The sequence below is a fragment of the Tupaia chinensis genome, unplaced genomic scaffold, assembly GCF_000334495.1.
Source record: "Tupaia chinensis unplaced genomic scaffold, TupChi_1.0 Scaffold141490_1, whole genome shotgun sequence".
Classification (NCBI taxonomy): domain Eukaryota; kingdom Metazoa; phylum Chordata; class Mammalia; order Scandentia; family Tupaiidae; genus Tupaia; species Tupaia belangeri.
The window spans coordinates 714,720-729,224 of NW_006201352.1; the positions used below are offsets into that span (position 1 = coordinate 714,720).

At 47.6% G+C, this 14,505-nt stretch overlaps 1 protein-coding gene across 1 annotated transcript in view; it reads right to left on the reverse strand.

Annotated features, from left to right (window-relative positions):
• Positions 1-1,294: 1,294 nt before the first annotated feature.
• The window catches only part of OTOP1 (otopetrin 1), a 45,615-nt gene continuing 32,404 nt past the window's right edge, over positions 1,295-14,505 (reverse strand). The window contains exons 8-9 of the mRNA XM_006163197.1: positions 11,043-11,965; positions 1,295-1,468 (exon numbers count right to left, since the gene is read on the reverse strand). Coding sequence (XP_006163259.1) covers positions 1,295-1,468; positions 11,043-11,965 — 1,097 coding nt within the window. The remainder of the gene's footprint in view (positions 1,469-11,042; positions 11,966-14,505) is intronic.

Here is a 14,505-nt window from a genome sequence, read left to right on the forward strand (position 1 = left end):
TCATATAAAAAATTGTTAGAGTTTCTTAAAGTCCCATCATCTGTGTTAGCCAAAAGAAATACACTCAAATGAAAGATTTCTGCATGAGCATTTATAACAAGTAAACTAACTTTTTAATTAAGTTTAAAAGTTATAAAAAAAAAACATACAAAGGCCTCTCGAATGGATTGACATTCCTTAGGAACCTTTAAAACATTTATAATCTTTGGACTAGGCACCCGATTTTAAGTAGGTATCGTAAAAGAAGTCATTCTAAATATAGTAAATACTTTAGAAATATGGTTGTTTTTATGTACAGTCATTTATAAAAGCAAAAAGTTATAAACACTGTCAAACCAACAGTAGGAAACTAAGTTGACATGGTCCAGTCACTTAATGGACTATAATTCAACATTTTAATTATATTTATAAAGAGCTCATTACAATGTGGAAGAAAGGGTTATGCCATATAATTACACGAGAAAAAAACAGATCCAAAATTGAACGTGCCACATCATCTATAGCAAATGTAACAACAATAATACAAAGAATTCTATGCCTCAACGCAGCTAGCACATACACCAAGATGTTAAAAAGTAATGTCAACTGAATAATGGTATCAAAGGTGAGTTCATTTCTCTGAAATATTCGAATTTTCTATAATAAACATGCATATATGAGTTGAGAGTAAGAAAGAACAATAACATTTACTTTTTAAAATAAATCCAAATAATCGCAAGCAAAACTGTGCCAGAGATTTCAGATAAAATTCATGTCTTTGTGTTGATCTACACACAGATTTCCATCCAGATGATAAAAGTAACTTTGCTGAAAAAATTAACCTATTCAAAACCTGCAGTAGAAACTAAATTGATTATATCTACATTTGTCAGTTCTGAGAGGGATAAAATTTAAGAGATTACTATGCAGATGATCAGAAAAAAGGATTGTATGAAAATATATGATAAATTACAAACAGGAAAAAACTTTATGTGAAAAAAAAATTAACTGGGTAAGTTTACTCCCACCTAGGATCAATTCTTCTAAAACAGGGTCACATTTAGAGAAAGATCAAATAATTTGGATTTGATTAGAATTACCTTGCCAAAGGCCAATGTCGGCCACCTCATGGATTTTGCTCTAACTTGTTTACATTCATCAAGGGTGATGGACAATTCGGCCCACAGGAAACACAATCCTCGCAGACAAAAGGCGGCCCTCCTCGTATTTGTCAGGCAGTGTTTGCCCAACCTGGTCATTCCCAGGTGGCTCCCATGAACTCTCTTGTTCCCGCACTCTTTGGTCTCATGTGGACTCAGACTGTCTTACAATAGACCTCGAAGAGGGAGGCAGCTGCGTGCATTCGATAGAAAATAGAAAAGGGCATGGCCAGGTTAACCACAATTATCCACGGTTCAAAGCCAAAGACAATTTCCTCCAATCCGTTGTCATACTCAGGGCGGCAGCCAAAGGCGGGAGGTATCCAAAGCTGCAAGAGAAGAGGAAACTATCTACCATGGGGAGCAGCTGCCAAGCCACCCAGGAAGCCCCACTCAAATCCCACGTGCCACTAGCGCTGACCTGGACTCGTGGCGCCAAGTCATACCTGTTGGAGTGATGAAGCAACTGCACAGCAGTTCTCATGGAATGGAAACCACCAAATCTGTAAGCCTTTATGAGTCTTTCCTCACCCACGCCTCCTTGCCATCAGTTCTGAAGGACACTTTCCAAGCAGTACAATTTTCTCCATCCCTATACTCTTCCCCCAACCTGTGTCTCCATGTGTAAAATGGGCAGGCCGACACCCTTTTGAGAGGGCTCAGGTGAGAATAAAATAAGAACTAAGGATGGAAAACGTAGAGCAGTAACCTATTATTTTGGTTGTTCATGGAATCTACACTCTGGTTTCACCCTCTTGGTCTCTGCCCCAGTTTTCTCCTTCTTCTTCCACCACCCCTTAAGCCATTGGAGCTCCTTGGGACTGAGTCTTGGGTGCTCCTTCCTGCACACTGCAGCAGCTGCACCCCTCCCATACTGTGGCAGGTGGCCTCCGCGATGACCCTCAGCATCCCCGGCTCCCGGAGTCAGCCCCTCTGGGAGTCACCTTCTCTTGAATGTGGGATGAACTTGGTACTTGCTTCCACCAAACAGAACATGGCAAAAGGCATGGAAGCCACTTCAGAGATTTGGCTACAAAAGTACCTGACCCTTCTCTCACTCATCCTCTCTTGCAAGGGAGGAAGTCAGCTGCTCTATTACGATCTGCCCTCTGGAGAGTGGGTGGGCCACATGGCAAGGAACCAAGAGAGCTCTCAGGTCAATACCAGCAGGAAACCAGGCCCTCAGCCCAACAGCCCACAAAGTTGCAGATAATTTCTTGTCCAGAAGTAGGTAACTATATGGCATCATTGACATCTCATACAGAACGCCCCCTACTGTATATCTCTATTCTACTTTGTTTTCTGGCTTCTGGGACCCTTAGGGGATATCCTCCTAGCACTGCAGCTGGTTCTTCCCAGTCTCCTTTTTTGCCGTCTCATCCTTTATTCACCCTCATTAATACTGGCTGATACTAGGGCTCACTTCTGGGTCTACTTCTTTTCTTTATGCATATTAATTCCCCATCTAAATCTCCAGACTGGGCCACTGTCAAGAATTCCAGGCTTGGAACCAGCATATGGCATAATGGTTACGTCACTGGACTCCCACATAGTCAACCATGGTTTGAGTCCCGGACCCGGCAGCTTGAAACACGCCTGGCAGGTGTGCGTGTGTGCTCAAAATCCCAAGAGAAGAATGGATTGTGGCATGGATATCCCCCCTTTGGGGGGGGAGTGATATTTCACTTCCTATCTCTCTGTCTCTCTGTCTCTCTCTGGTGAGCCCCCTGCACCCTATAGTAAAAATTTTTAATAAGAAAAAAGAAGAAAGAAGAAAGAAAGAAAGAAAAAAAGAAAGAAAGAAAGAAAGAAAGAAAGAAGCAAGAAAAAGAAAGAAAGAAGAGAGAGAGAAGAAAGAAGAAAGAAAGAAAAGGAGAGAGATAAAGAAAAAGAAAGAAAAGAAAGAGAAAGAAAGAAGAAAGAAAGAAAGAAAGAAAGAAAGAAAGAAAGAAAGAAAGAAAGAAAGAAAGAAAGAAAGAAAGAAAGAAGATTGATTCCAGGTTGATATTTGATCTGGCAATTTTGGTGTCTAAAATGAATTCCAAATTCAACCTGCCTTTTCCATTTTGCCCCATCTTATCAGCATCACACACACACACACACACACACACACACACACATACACGCACCAGTTCCTCAATCAGAACTGCAGTCATCATCCTTGTTTTCTCTCTTACTCTCATAGCCATCACCCCGACATCCAATCCAACAGCAAAATAATATGTTCGGTCCATCCATGTCTCCCCACCTCCACCTGCCCGGGCTGCCCTCTCTCCCCTGGACCATTGCAGTAGCCTCCCAACATGTCTCCCTGATTACACTCTTACTCCTAAAGTCTATTTTTCACTCAGCTGCCAGATTAACTTTTTATGAAAATTAGGTCATGTCTCTCCCCTATTAAGTCTTCCCAGAATATCTAAAACAAAATCTACATTCTAGCAAAAGAGTAAAACCCTCTCCTAGCTGATCCCTTACCAGCTCCCACTCGTCTCCCCCTACTCAGCCTTCTTTCTCAAGCCAGAGGCGCTCACACCCACCGGGGGTTTAAGTACTGGTGTCTCCTCTGTCTAACATCACCGGTCTCAGCTCTAAGGCCACCACTCCAGAGAGCCCTCTGGCCCATCTAGTCCACCCATCAAAAATGGCCATTCAAATGCTCTAAAAACCCTCACTTTTCATTTCTCTGCATAACATGTCACTATAAGGTGTTTTCTTGCTTAGTTAGTTATTCTGTCCTATGACTTATTTGTAAGTCCCAAAATAGAAAGACCAGAGGCCTTGGTCATTGCTGTACCCTCATCACTCGTAGCAATGGATACAGAGAGAGAAAGGAAGGTAGAAAGGGGGGATGAGAAGAAAGGCAGGAGGGAAGTTGGGGTCTCTTTCTTGAAATCCAGATCTTCATCTCTGCTGTTAAGTTGGCCATGAACTCTTGCTTCTCATCCCATTGAGTGGTGAGCCCATGACTCTATCCGTTGAATCTGGGTGAGCTTTGTTGCTGCTTGAACAATAATATATGGTGAACGTTACACCATGCAATTTCCAAGAGCAGCTCTTAGGAGCTTGGCAGCTTCCACTTTCAATCCCTCAGAGGACTGGCTCTGGGGCTCTGACCTGCCACACACCAAGACCATCTACCCAGAGACCACCACGTTGTGGAGCTCACATGTGGATGCTCCAGCCAAGAGTGACAGTTGAGCCTGGCCTTCCAGCCACACCAACTCAAAGCACCTGGTCTTGGACCCTCCGGTCCAATGCATCCACAAGCTTCATTTGATGCTGCGAGAAACAGAATTGCCTGGCCAAGTTCTGCCAGAATTTCTAACCCATCAAGTCATGAGTCACAATAAAAGCATAAAAAATAAATTTGCTTTGTTTTCATCATGCATTTGGGGTCATCTGTTACCAGTGATAGAAAACCAGAACATCCGCCTATTGGCTATGTCTGCTTGAATGGCACAGATGCTCCTGAAATGGGATGTGTTCCATATTAAACTCACATTCTGGGGCCAGCAGGTTGCCTTGCAGTTAAGACACTGGATTCCCACATGGCTGACCACAGTTCAAGTTCCAGACACAGCAGCTTGAAAATCACACCAGGTACATGTGCATGCATACCCAAAATCCCAAGAGGAGAATGAAAGGCATGGTCATTCTGCCTCGGGGGTGATTTCTACTTTCCCTCTCTATCTCTCTATGTCTCTCTCCAGTGAGCTCACACAAGCCATGATAAAAAACCCTAAAACAAAAATTCTTCCTTCCGCATTGACCCCCAACCCACCCACTGTTCCCAAGCCTGCTTCTCCTCCAGAGAAAACAGTGTCATCATCTTCCCTGAAACAGAAGTCAGAAACCATCTCCCTCCCTGCACATCCTCCGACACAGAGACACTCAGGGCATTAGGCTGAGTGAGGTGTACCAGTCACAGAGGGCCGAGCACCACAGGACCCCACTTCTGTGGGGTTCCTGGAGAGGCTGAATTCATAGAGAATTGTGACCTCGGGCTGCAGGGAAAGGGGGAAGGGGAGTTAGTGTTTAATGGAGGCAGTTTCAGTTCTGCAAGATGAAAAAGCTCTGGAGATGGGTGACTGTACTTAACTACTGACTGATACACTTACGAAGGGCTACAACGAGAAGGTCTATGCTACGTGCTGAATATGTCCCCCAAATTCATGTAATGGCATTGAGAGAGTGAAAACTTGATCCAGTTATGGCATTGAAAGGTGGAGCTTTGGGGAGGAGATTAGGATCAAGAATGGCGCCCCCATGACCGGCTTCTGGTGGGCTTACAACGAGAGAGACCCATGTGGAACACAGCCATGCCCTGCCCTCCTGCCCTCTTCCCTGCTGCAATACGTTATTAAGACCTTCCGTGGTGGTGGCACCTGAACTGGGACCTCCTTCAAATCGTGAGATGAGTCCGCCTCTATTCTCTTCACTACTCAGACTCAGGTATTTTCTGTTATTAGCCACAAAACTAGAACATGTTTCTGCTAAAATTAAGAATAAAATAAAATAGGGCTGGACCCATAGCTTAGCGGTTAAGAGAACCAGATCCCACATGGCCTATAGCAGTTCAAATTCTAGCCCTGGTGATTTGAAAAGATGCTGAGGACACGTACATGCGTGGCAGAGTCCCGAAACGAAGGAGATATGGAGGAGAAGGAATTGCTTCGACCACACCTCACTAGATAGTATTTTTTCTCTCACTTTCCCTGTCTTTGTCTCTCTCCAGCAAAGGCATGGGCCCTATGGCAAAAAATAAAATAAACACAAATTTGATAAAAACCTTCAACAATTTTCTATTTAGGATTAAGTCCTGGCTCACAAGGCCCCTTGTGGTCTCCCCTCTCTCTCCCTACCTCTGTGCTCTCTGAGCACGCGTAGCAAGCCCTGCCTTGCTCTGCTTCAGTGCCTTCCCCATGCCTGTAGTTCTCCCTCATCGTCCCCCACCTTTTATTCATCCTGAGATCCCCCACGTCCCATAGTACCCTGTACTCCTCTGTCACCTCAGCCACCACTACAGCTTCTAGAAACTCAAGTGACCTTTCTGTCTGTGTGAGGGTTTGCGTGGAGCCCGCTCCACGTGGATATGCATTTCAGCAGCTGCAAGTGGAGCCTCTGCACCAGCTCGCAACTCCTGACAAGAACAGCTCCCTCTCTGCCAGACGCCTTTGGCACAACATGGGATCAGCCACAAAGTTTCAAAGCACCACCCACTGGGACGGCTCAGAGAGTCCTAAAATATCACCCTGCGATGATCTCCATCCTCTGGTCCAATCCCCAGCGAGCTGAGCCAGTGCCTGGAGCCATCACAGGCAGAGCACAGGGATGCAGAGACAAAACGCACTCTCCTTGGGCTGGGCCCTGGGCCTGGCCTTCAGGTCCCAGCAGACCATCCCCTGCCCCGAGTCTAGTATGTCAAGCAAACAGAGCTATTGCACCCCAAGTGGGTGCAAAAATGCAAGTCATGTATTTCACCCAGGGGGCAACCAAAAAAGCAACAAGGGAAGTGTGGCTTTTCAAAGCTCGCTAAAAAGAGATGCATTCATCCCACAGGGTCTGTTCAAAAAGCATGTCCTTGAGGGAACGTCCCAAACCAACTTTGACCTTACAAAAGTCGGAGCTATTGCACACCTCACGGGAGGAACGGCTCTGGCCTTGCTCTTGTTTCGGTCTTTAACTCCTCAGTTCGCTGCTGTGCCCCGATGTCGACCCTGGCACCCAGCTGGCGCTCACTGATTATCTGTTAGGTGAGGTGTAGGCAGTGGGCGCTGCTGTGCAATGCTGGAGCCAGAGGCTCAGGGCCTGGGTCAGCTTGACCATGAGGGCTAGGCCCACAGGGGCGCCCTGATCCTGGCTAGCTGGAAGGCTTAGGGGCCGTGGCTTGCTAACACCCTACCAGTGGTGAGCCTCTCTCAATAAATAAATAAATAAATAAACAAACACTTTTGAAAAATGCCTGTTCAATGAAAAGAGTTCAGCCTGGAGCCGCATGTTCAGGGCCCTTCCCTTTAGAGATCCTTTACCTGCCAGAACGGAGGGGCTGATGCCCGAGTGATCCAAAGCAAGAGTCAGACTGGCTGGTAGACACGTGGCCGCCCTGGCTTCACACAGCCCTCTCGATTTTGAGGCCTTAGAATAATAGCAACCGCTGTAGCTCCTGGGCATGCACCAAGTGAAATTCCGGAGAGGAAGCTTAAAAGCCTAGAGCTGATGGGGGAACACGGAGCAGCCAATGTGACAATGCAGGTAGTGGAGAGCTGACTGCACCAGAGGATGAGCAGCTGCCTCTGTGTGTGGCCTGGGGCATCCCCAACGCCCCACCAGCCACAGCCAGTGCAGAGGCCCATGCGGTGCCAAAGGCCGCTCCCCTCCATTTTAACAAGCCCTGCTATCTTTCTCCAAAGAATCACTAGAGGGACCAGCAGTTGGCGTAATGGCTGTGTGGCTGGACTCCCACGTAGTCGACCATAGTTCGAGTCCCGGACCCGGTGGCTTAAACTCATGCCGGGCATTTGTGCGTGCATGCCCAGAATCCGGAGAGGAGAATGGAAGAAAAGGGATTGCGGCATGGTCATCCCCCCTGGGGGGTGATTTCTCGCTTTCTGTCTCTCTGTCTCTCTCTGTCTGTCTGGCGAGTGCACGCGCCCAATAGCAAAAAAAAAAAAAAAAAAATCTCCAAAAAAAAAAAAAAAAACTCTTAGAAAAATAAAGAATCTCTAGAAAAGTCCCAGCGGCACACCCTGCTCATCATTCCCCTGTCTTCTGTCTGATTCAGGCTCCCATCCGTTCCCACCGGGGCTGCTGCCGCGGATGCCTTCCATTCCGCTCTCCCTGCCTCTGCCTTATCTCCCTCCGTCTTTCCTGCACAGGGCTGCTGGGAGGTCATTCTAATAGACAACCCTGAGAGGACCCTCTCTCACCCTCAGCACAAAGGCCTAGGAAGCCCTGCCCCGGCCATACCCATCCAGCCGGACTCTCTCCTATGGCCCACTGTGCTGCTCTGCTCCACATGTGAGAAGTGTGTGCTGGACTACTGGGTGCTCCCAAGGATGCCGTCTTCACACATCATGTGCCCTCTGCCCAAACACGTTCCCCTGCCCTGACCACCTGGTGCACTCCCAACTGCCCCTTGGGCTGAGTCCGGCCACACTGGGTGAGTGTCGGTGCACCTTTCTCTCCCTTGCAGCTAGGGGTGGCCATGTGAGGAACACTGTGGGGCACCAGCCCTTCCCTACTTCTTCCTGGCTTGAACCCACATGTGATGCTTGGTGCTATGGCAGCCATCTTATGACCACGTGGCAAAAAGCACCACACTGAACACAGTAAAAAGGGGATATGGAAGGGCCTGGATGCAGTGACATGATTCAGGAGACAGTCCCAAGAAGCCAGCTCTAGAATTCTTGTGAGATCATTAAATATCATTAAGACTAAAGACAATGCTGGTCAAGTATCTATTGCTGGTAGCTTTCTGGCAGAGGCAAGTGCGCTTGCTCTGACATCCGCTGCTCTCCTTGAGGGTGGCATGCTCATGGGAACTCACCCACGACTGCAGCTACGATAAATCCAAAGGCCAAGCCCTTCACAGAGGCCCACCTCACCAAGAGACTTGTATCTCGTTTCACAATCATGTAACTACAAGCAGCTTCAGAAAGGAGAAGAGGCCACCAAAGGCCTCAACAAGAGCATCTCTGAGTTCACCATGATGGCCGTGGATGCTGAGCCCTGAGCTCCTTCTTCACCTCCCACGCTTCATCTCTCCTGGCACCACCAAGAAGGCTCACAGCTCAAGCAACAGATGCCGTGCACGCAGTCACCACAGAAGGTTCTCAGTCCAAGCTGGCCTCTGCCCTGTCCTCCCCGCTGACTTTACTCTGAGCTCGTGCATCCTGCCATCTGTGCTAGCACACAGTACTTCTAGCTACCTCCTACTGTTACAAAATATCAGTACTCAACCTGGTTTCTGAATTTCTGCATTGTTTTGTTTTGTTTCCCCAGGTTGTTTTGCCCACTTCTCTTCCCACCCTTTCTCTCTGCCATCCTTTTAAACTCTCTTTTTTTTTTTTTTGGAGAGGTTTTTGCTATACGGCACATGCACTCACCAGACAGAGAGAGACAGAGAGTGAGAAATCATCCCCCAGAGGGGATGGCCACGCCACAATCCCTTCTCTTCTGTTCTCCTCTCAGGATCTTAGGCACGAACGCACACGCGCCGGGCATGAGTTTAAACCACCGGGTCCAGGACTTGAACCGCAGTTGGCTACATGGGAGTCCAGCGACATAGCCATTACACTAACTGCTAGTCCCTTGAACTCTCTTTTGAAAAGTGAACTAATGCCTAGAATGGACAGAAACAGTGATGACCACGGCCAGCAGAGCCGGGCAGAGACCTGGCTCCAGCTTTCCTCAGCGCCCTCCTGTGTGCAGCGTATGGTGACGTGAGCACTGCCTGCTTTGTCTTGTTTGTGCCTGGCACACAGAACCACTCTAGGCACCAGCAGATGGCTTAATGGTTACGTCACTGGACTCCCACATAGTCGACCACGGTTCAAGTCTTGGACCCAGCAGCTTAAAACTCACGCTGGGCACGTGTGTGTGTGTGCCCAAGATCCTGTGAGGAGAAGGGACCAGCAGTTAGCATAATGGCTATGTCGCTGGACTCCCATGTAGTCGACCACGGTTTGAGTCCTGGACCCGGTGGCTTAAAACTCACACCAAGTGCGTGTACGTGCGTGCCCAAAATCCGGAGAGGAGAATGGAGGAGAAGAGACTGTGGCGTGGCCATCCCCCCTGGGGGAGTGATTTCTCACTTTCTATCTCTCTGTCTGTCTGGCGAGCGCACGTGCCCTATAGCAAAAACCTCTCAAAAAAAAAAAAAGATCCTGTGAGGAGAATGGAGGAGAAGGGATTGTGGCATACGGTGTGGCCATTCCCCCTGGGGGGTGGTTTCTCACTTTCTGTCTCTCTGTCTCTCTCTGTATCTCTGGCCAGTGCACACACCCTAGAGCAAAAATCTTGCTAAAAAGAGAAAGAAAGAGAGAAGCACTCTACACATGAACACATGCTGAACGATGGACGGGCTCCTTTCTCTCAGGAGTCACGTGTCATTTGGGGAGGAAGCATATGTCCCGTGAAGTTGGACTTCTGCCCAGGCATCATTTACTAACGTCCCCTGCCGCCTGCTCTGGGTACTGTGATGTTACCGGGCAGACACGGGGGGCTGACTTGGGTCTCAGGAGTCAGGAGTGGACAAGGCAGAGGGCGCACTGGGCAGGAGTGAAGGACTCAGAAAGCACGGCGGCCGTACTGGAAGCCACGGCTGAGCCGACCGGGTGCACGGAAACAATGGGAGATGGATAGGTGGCACCGGCTCTGGAAGCCCTCACCTCGTTTTCTGCCACGGCATGGAGCAGAGGTGGTCTTTATCACATGAGAAGAGTGCGAGTGGCCATTCATTCTTGTGAGCATCACAGCAAGAAATGAATTCCTATCCCAGTGTTTGAAACTCTAGTACTCACTGTCAGAGCCACTACTGACTGAGCCTGGGTCTCCGCTCAGGTACCCCTCCTCGTTAAAGCCCTCCCTGGGTCCCTGATCTCGATCCGCTTTGCACATACCCCTGTCTCGGACTTCTCTTTGTCCCCATCTCGGACTCTGCTGTGATCTTTTTTGAAGAAAGAGACCGTGTCTTCTCACCTTTAATCCAGCCCCCAGCACGGAACCTGCCAGAACCCAGTAGGTTCCCAGTAAGCACACTGAGTAGTGTAAGTCTACTCTCCAGCCTCACCTTTTAAACTTAGAAAGTATTTCTATTACGAACTGCCTCTATTCCTTATTTGAAAAAGGCAAAGAAAATAGATGAACTGGTTTAAAGGTAATAATGACAACGATGCAGATTACCGAAATATTGCAGAGGAACAAGAAGGCGGCAATGTTCCTCAGGACTCTCCTCTTGGCGTTGCCCTGCAGGACCCAGGGACGGCAGGTTGGGCCCGGGGCCTCTTCCCAGAACCCCTCTTCTTCTCTGCCACAGCCTTCCCTCAGACACAACCCATTGGCTGCAGGTGACATGTCCCTGCTCTGGGAAGCCCCCTCCCCAGCCATATCTGTGCTCTTGGGGCAGGAGGAAGTGAGGGCTGTGGTGTTGCCATTGCAGACGGTGACCACCCGGAGCATTCGGATGTCCTCGGAGAGCTTCTCGGGCTCTCGGTGAATGGACTCAATGATGAAGAGGTTCTGGATGTATTTCTCAACGATCACCAGGACAGAGTAGGGCAGGTTGTACCAAGTGTACGGCGGGCGGTCCTCGGCACAGAGAATGGCCAAGATCGAGCCCCAGGAGAGGAGCCAGGAGCCCGAGGCAGTGCCCACCAAGAGGTCCGCGTCCAGTTTGCGAGCCGGGTTTTTGGACTCATCCAGTGACTTCTCGTCTGTCCTGTAAATCCAGATCCCCAGCAGCCCCACAGCGCCCATGAGCATCAGCAGGGCGGTGGCGTACAGGTAGAACATGATGAGCGCTGACTCACTCTTGACTTTGGAGCGCCCGATGTGAATCAGGTACACCACCACCACCCCAATGGTGGCAGCCAGCACGGTCAGGCCCAGAACCGAACCCGCCATGACCCCATTGAACTTGAACTGCATCTTCTGGTGCTGGTAGCTGTCCACTTTGCGCCCGATGTTCTTCCAGAGGACGTAGAGCATGGTGGAGGCCAGGATCTGGTACTCGATGTTGAAGGGGTAGAGGTAGTAGATCCCGTGGGAGATGGCAGAGCACAGGGGCGGAGGGGAGCAGTTACACTGCGGGGTGTGGTCATCCAAAACTAGGGAAACGGCAGAGCACACGGAGAGCGTTAGCATGTGCAGAAGGGAAGGGGCCGAGTAGAGAGATCTTCCCCTGGGAACGCATGCTTGGGTCTTCCCACTGGATTAAAAGCTTTATTTTAATGCTTATAATCATGTTTAGTATCATGACTAAATTGATAGCCATGAAAGTCCTCAACATCAAAGGAGTATAATTATAATTACATAAAATCATATTTTATCCATACACTAGATTATTTTGTTGCCATTATAAATAGTATGATAGAAATTTAATTATCAGCAAATAAAGACATTCCCAGCACACTGTACTTTCCTCTACCTTTCATTCTCCTCAACCAAATGTTCTAATATAGACGTGTAGATCATAACAGCTTACGGATTTGGGAAGATAATATAAAGAGAATGCTGGGACCAGCAGTTGGCATAATGGCTGTGTTGCTGGACTCCCATGTAGTTGACCACGGTTCAAGTCCCTGACTCAGTGGCTTAAACTCACACTGGGCACATGTGCGGGCATGCCCAAAATCCCAAGAGGAGAATGGATTTCAGCGTGGCCATCCCCCCTAGGAGGATGATTTCTTGCTTTCTGTCTCTCTCTGTCTTTCTGGTGAGTGCATGTGCCCTATAACAAAAAACCTCTCCAAAAGAAGAAAAATACAATAAAATAAAATAAAGAAAGTGCTACGGGCTCTCAAATAGGAACAAAAATGAATAAAGACAGGCCAAAATTCTAAGTATCTTGTTCCACAAGATACTGTTGGACAACAAAAGCAAATTGTCAAAGAAGATAGAGAGCATGACTGAGTTTTGTGAAATACGGATACATAGACAGGAAAAAATCCGGAAGCACGTCAACTAAAATGCTAATAATTGAGGCCTGCCGGTGGTATAGTGGTTAAAGTGCTGGATTCCCACATGGTCAGCCACAGTTCAAGTCCCAGATCCAGTGGCTTAAAACTCACACCAGGCACATGTGGGTATATGCCCAAAATCCCAAGAGGAGAATGGAGACAACATTGCTGTGTGGTCATCCCACCTGGAGGTAATTTCTTCCTCTCTCTCTTTATTTTTATCTCTCTGGCAAGCATACGTGCCCTATTGATTTTTGCTTACCTGTATTTTTAAATTTTTCTTTGTGGATATGATTTGCATGTGTGATTTTTAAAGTATTTTAAAAACTACTTTGTGGGGGCTGGCAGGTGGTACGATGGTTGAGGGCACTGGACTCCCACATGGTCGACCACGATTCGAGTCCCAGACCTGGCGGCTTGCTTTCTCACTTTCCCTCTCTCTCACTCTGTCCTTCTCTGGTCAAATTTAAATAAATAAATAAATAAATAAAGTTAAATAAAATATTCTTTAAAAAAAAAAAAACTACTTTGTGGGGGAAAAAAAGGCTATTCTAATGAGAAACATCCTCCTCTGAAGACAACCTGACACTAGCAATCGTAGCAGGAGACGGCCACAAGAACAGCAGGTTTGAGAGCAAATCAGCACCACCTGCGGGGGGACAACCAGGCACCTAGGAGAAGAACTCTGGAGGAAGGCTCAGACTATAAGGCTGTTGGAGCTACTTTTTCCAGTAGATTAATCTAACCTCATCTTTTCACAGAAGACCTTAGAACCAGATTGGTACAAAGGACAGATCCATTACAAGGAGGAAAAGAGCTGTAAATAAATGAAATACTCATGTTGAGCCTTAAAGATAATAGAAATATGGTCTCTCACCAATAATCCCGATCTACTCTCTACTCGAAGAGAGAAGAAAAAGTGTAATCAAAGCATTAGACAAAATTGTGTGTGCATATATGAGAGACCGAGAGACCAAGGTCCAATAATTTAGAGATTAAGTTGACTATTGTACATCCATAAAGTGGAATAGTGGGCATCCATAAAAAGTCATAATCGAGGCATGTTTTAACAATATAGGAAAATAATCATGTTATAATGGAAATGGGGAAAAAGTAAGAACAAATTGTATAGCCAGTATTTTTTTAATGTAGCTCACAACCCAATACTGTGTTATCGAAGCAATTGAGAGTGGGAGCAAGCAACATCTTTCTAACAGCATGGATTTGACATAGAATAGAATAGGATAGAATGGAATGAAATTGAGACAGAAATCTGACCATGTCTCTGCTCAGTGTAAGAGTATCTTTTTTTTTTTTTTTTTTGGAGAGGTTTTTCGCTATAGGGCATGTGCGCTTGCCAGACAGACAGAGAGAGACATAGAGACAGAAAGTGAGCAATCACCCCCCAGGGGGGATGGTCACGCCGCAATCCCTTCTCCTCCATTCTCCTCTCGGGATCTTGGGCATGCACGCACACGCGCCCGGCGTGAGATTTAAGCCACCGGGTCCGGGATGCGAACCACGGTCGACTACGTGGGAATCCAGTGACATAGCCATTATGCTAACTGCTGGTTCCCAGTGTAAGAGTATCATTTCATGACACAGGCACACGTATGCACAGGTATGTATGCATTGGTTGCAACGCACAGCTCTCTTACTGTCAGCCAAGTGCTAGCAGCTTTACTGTA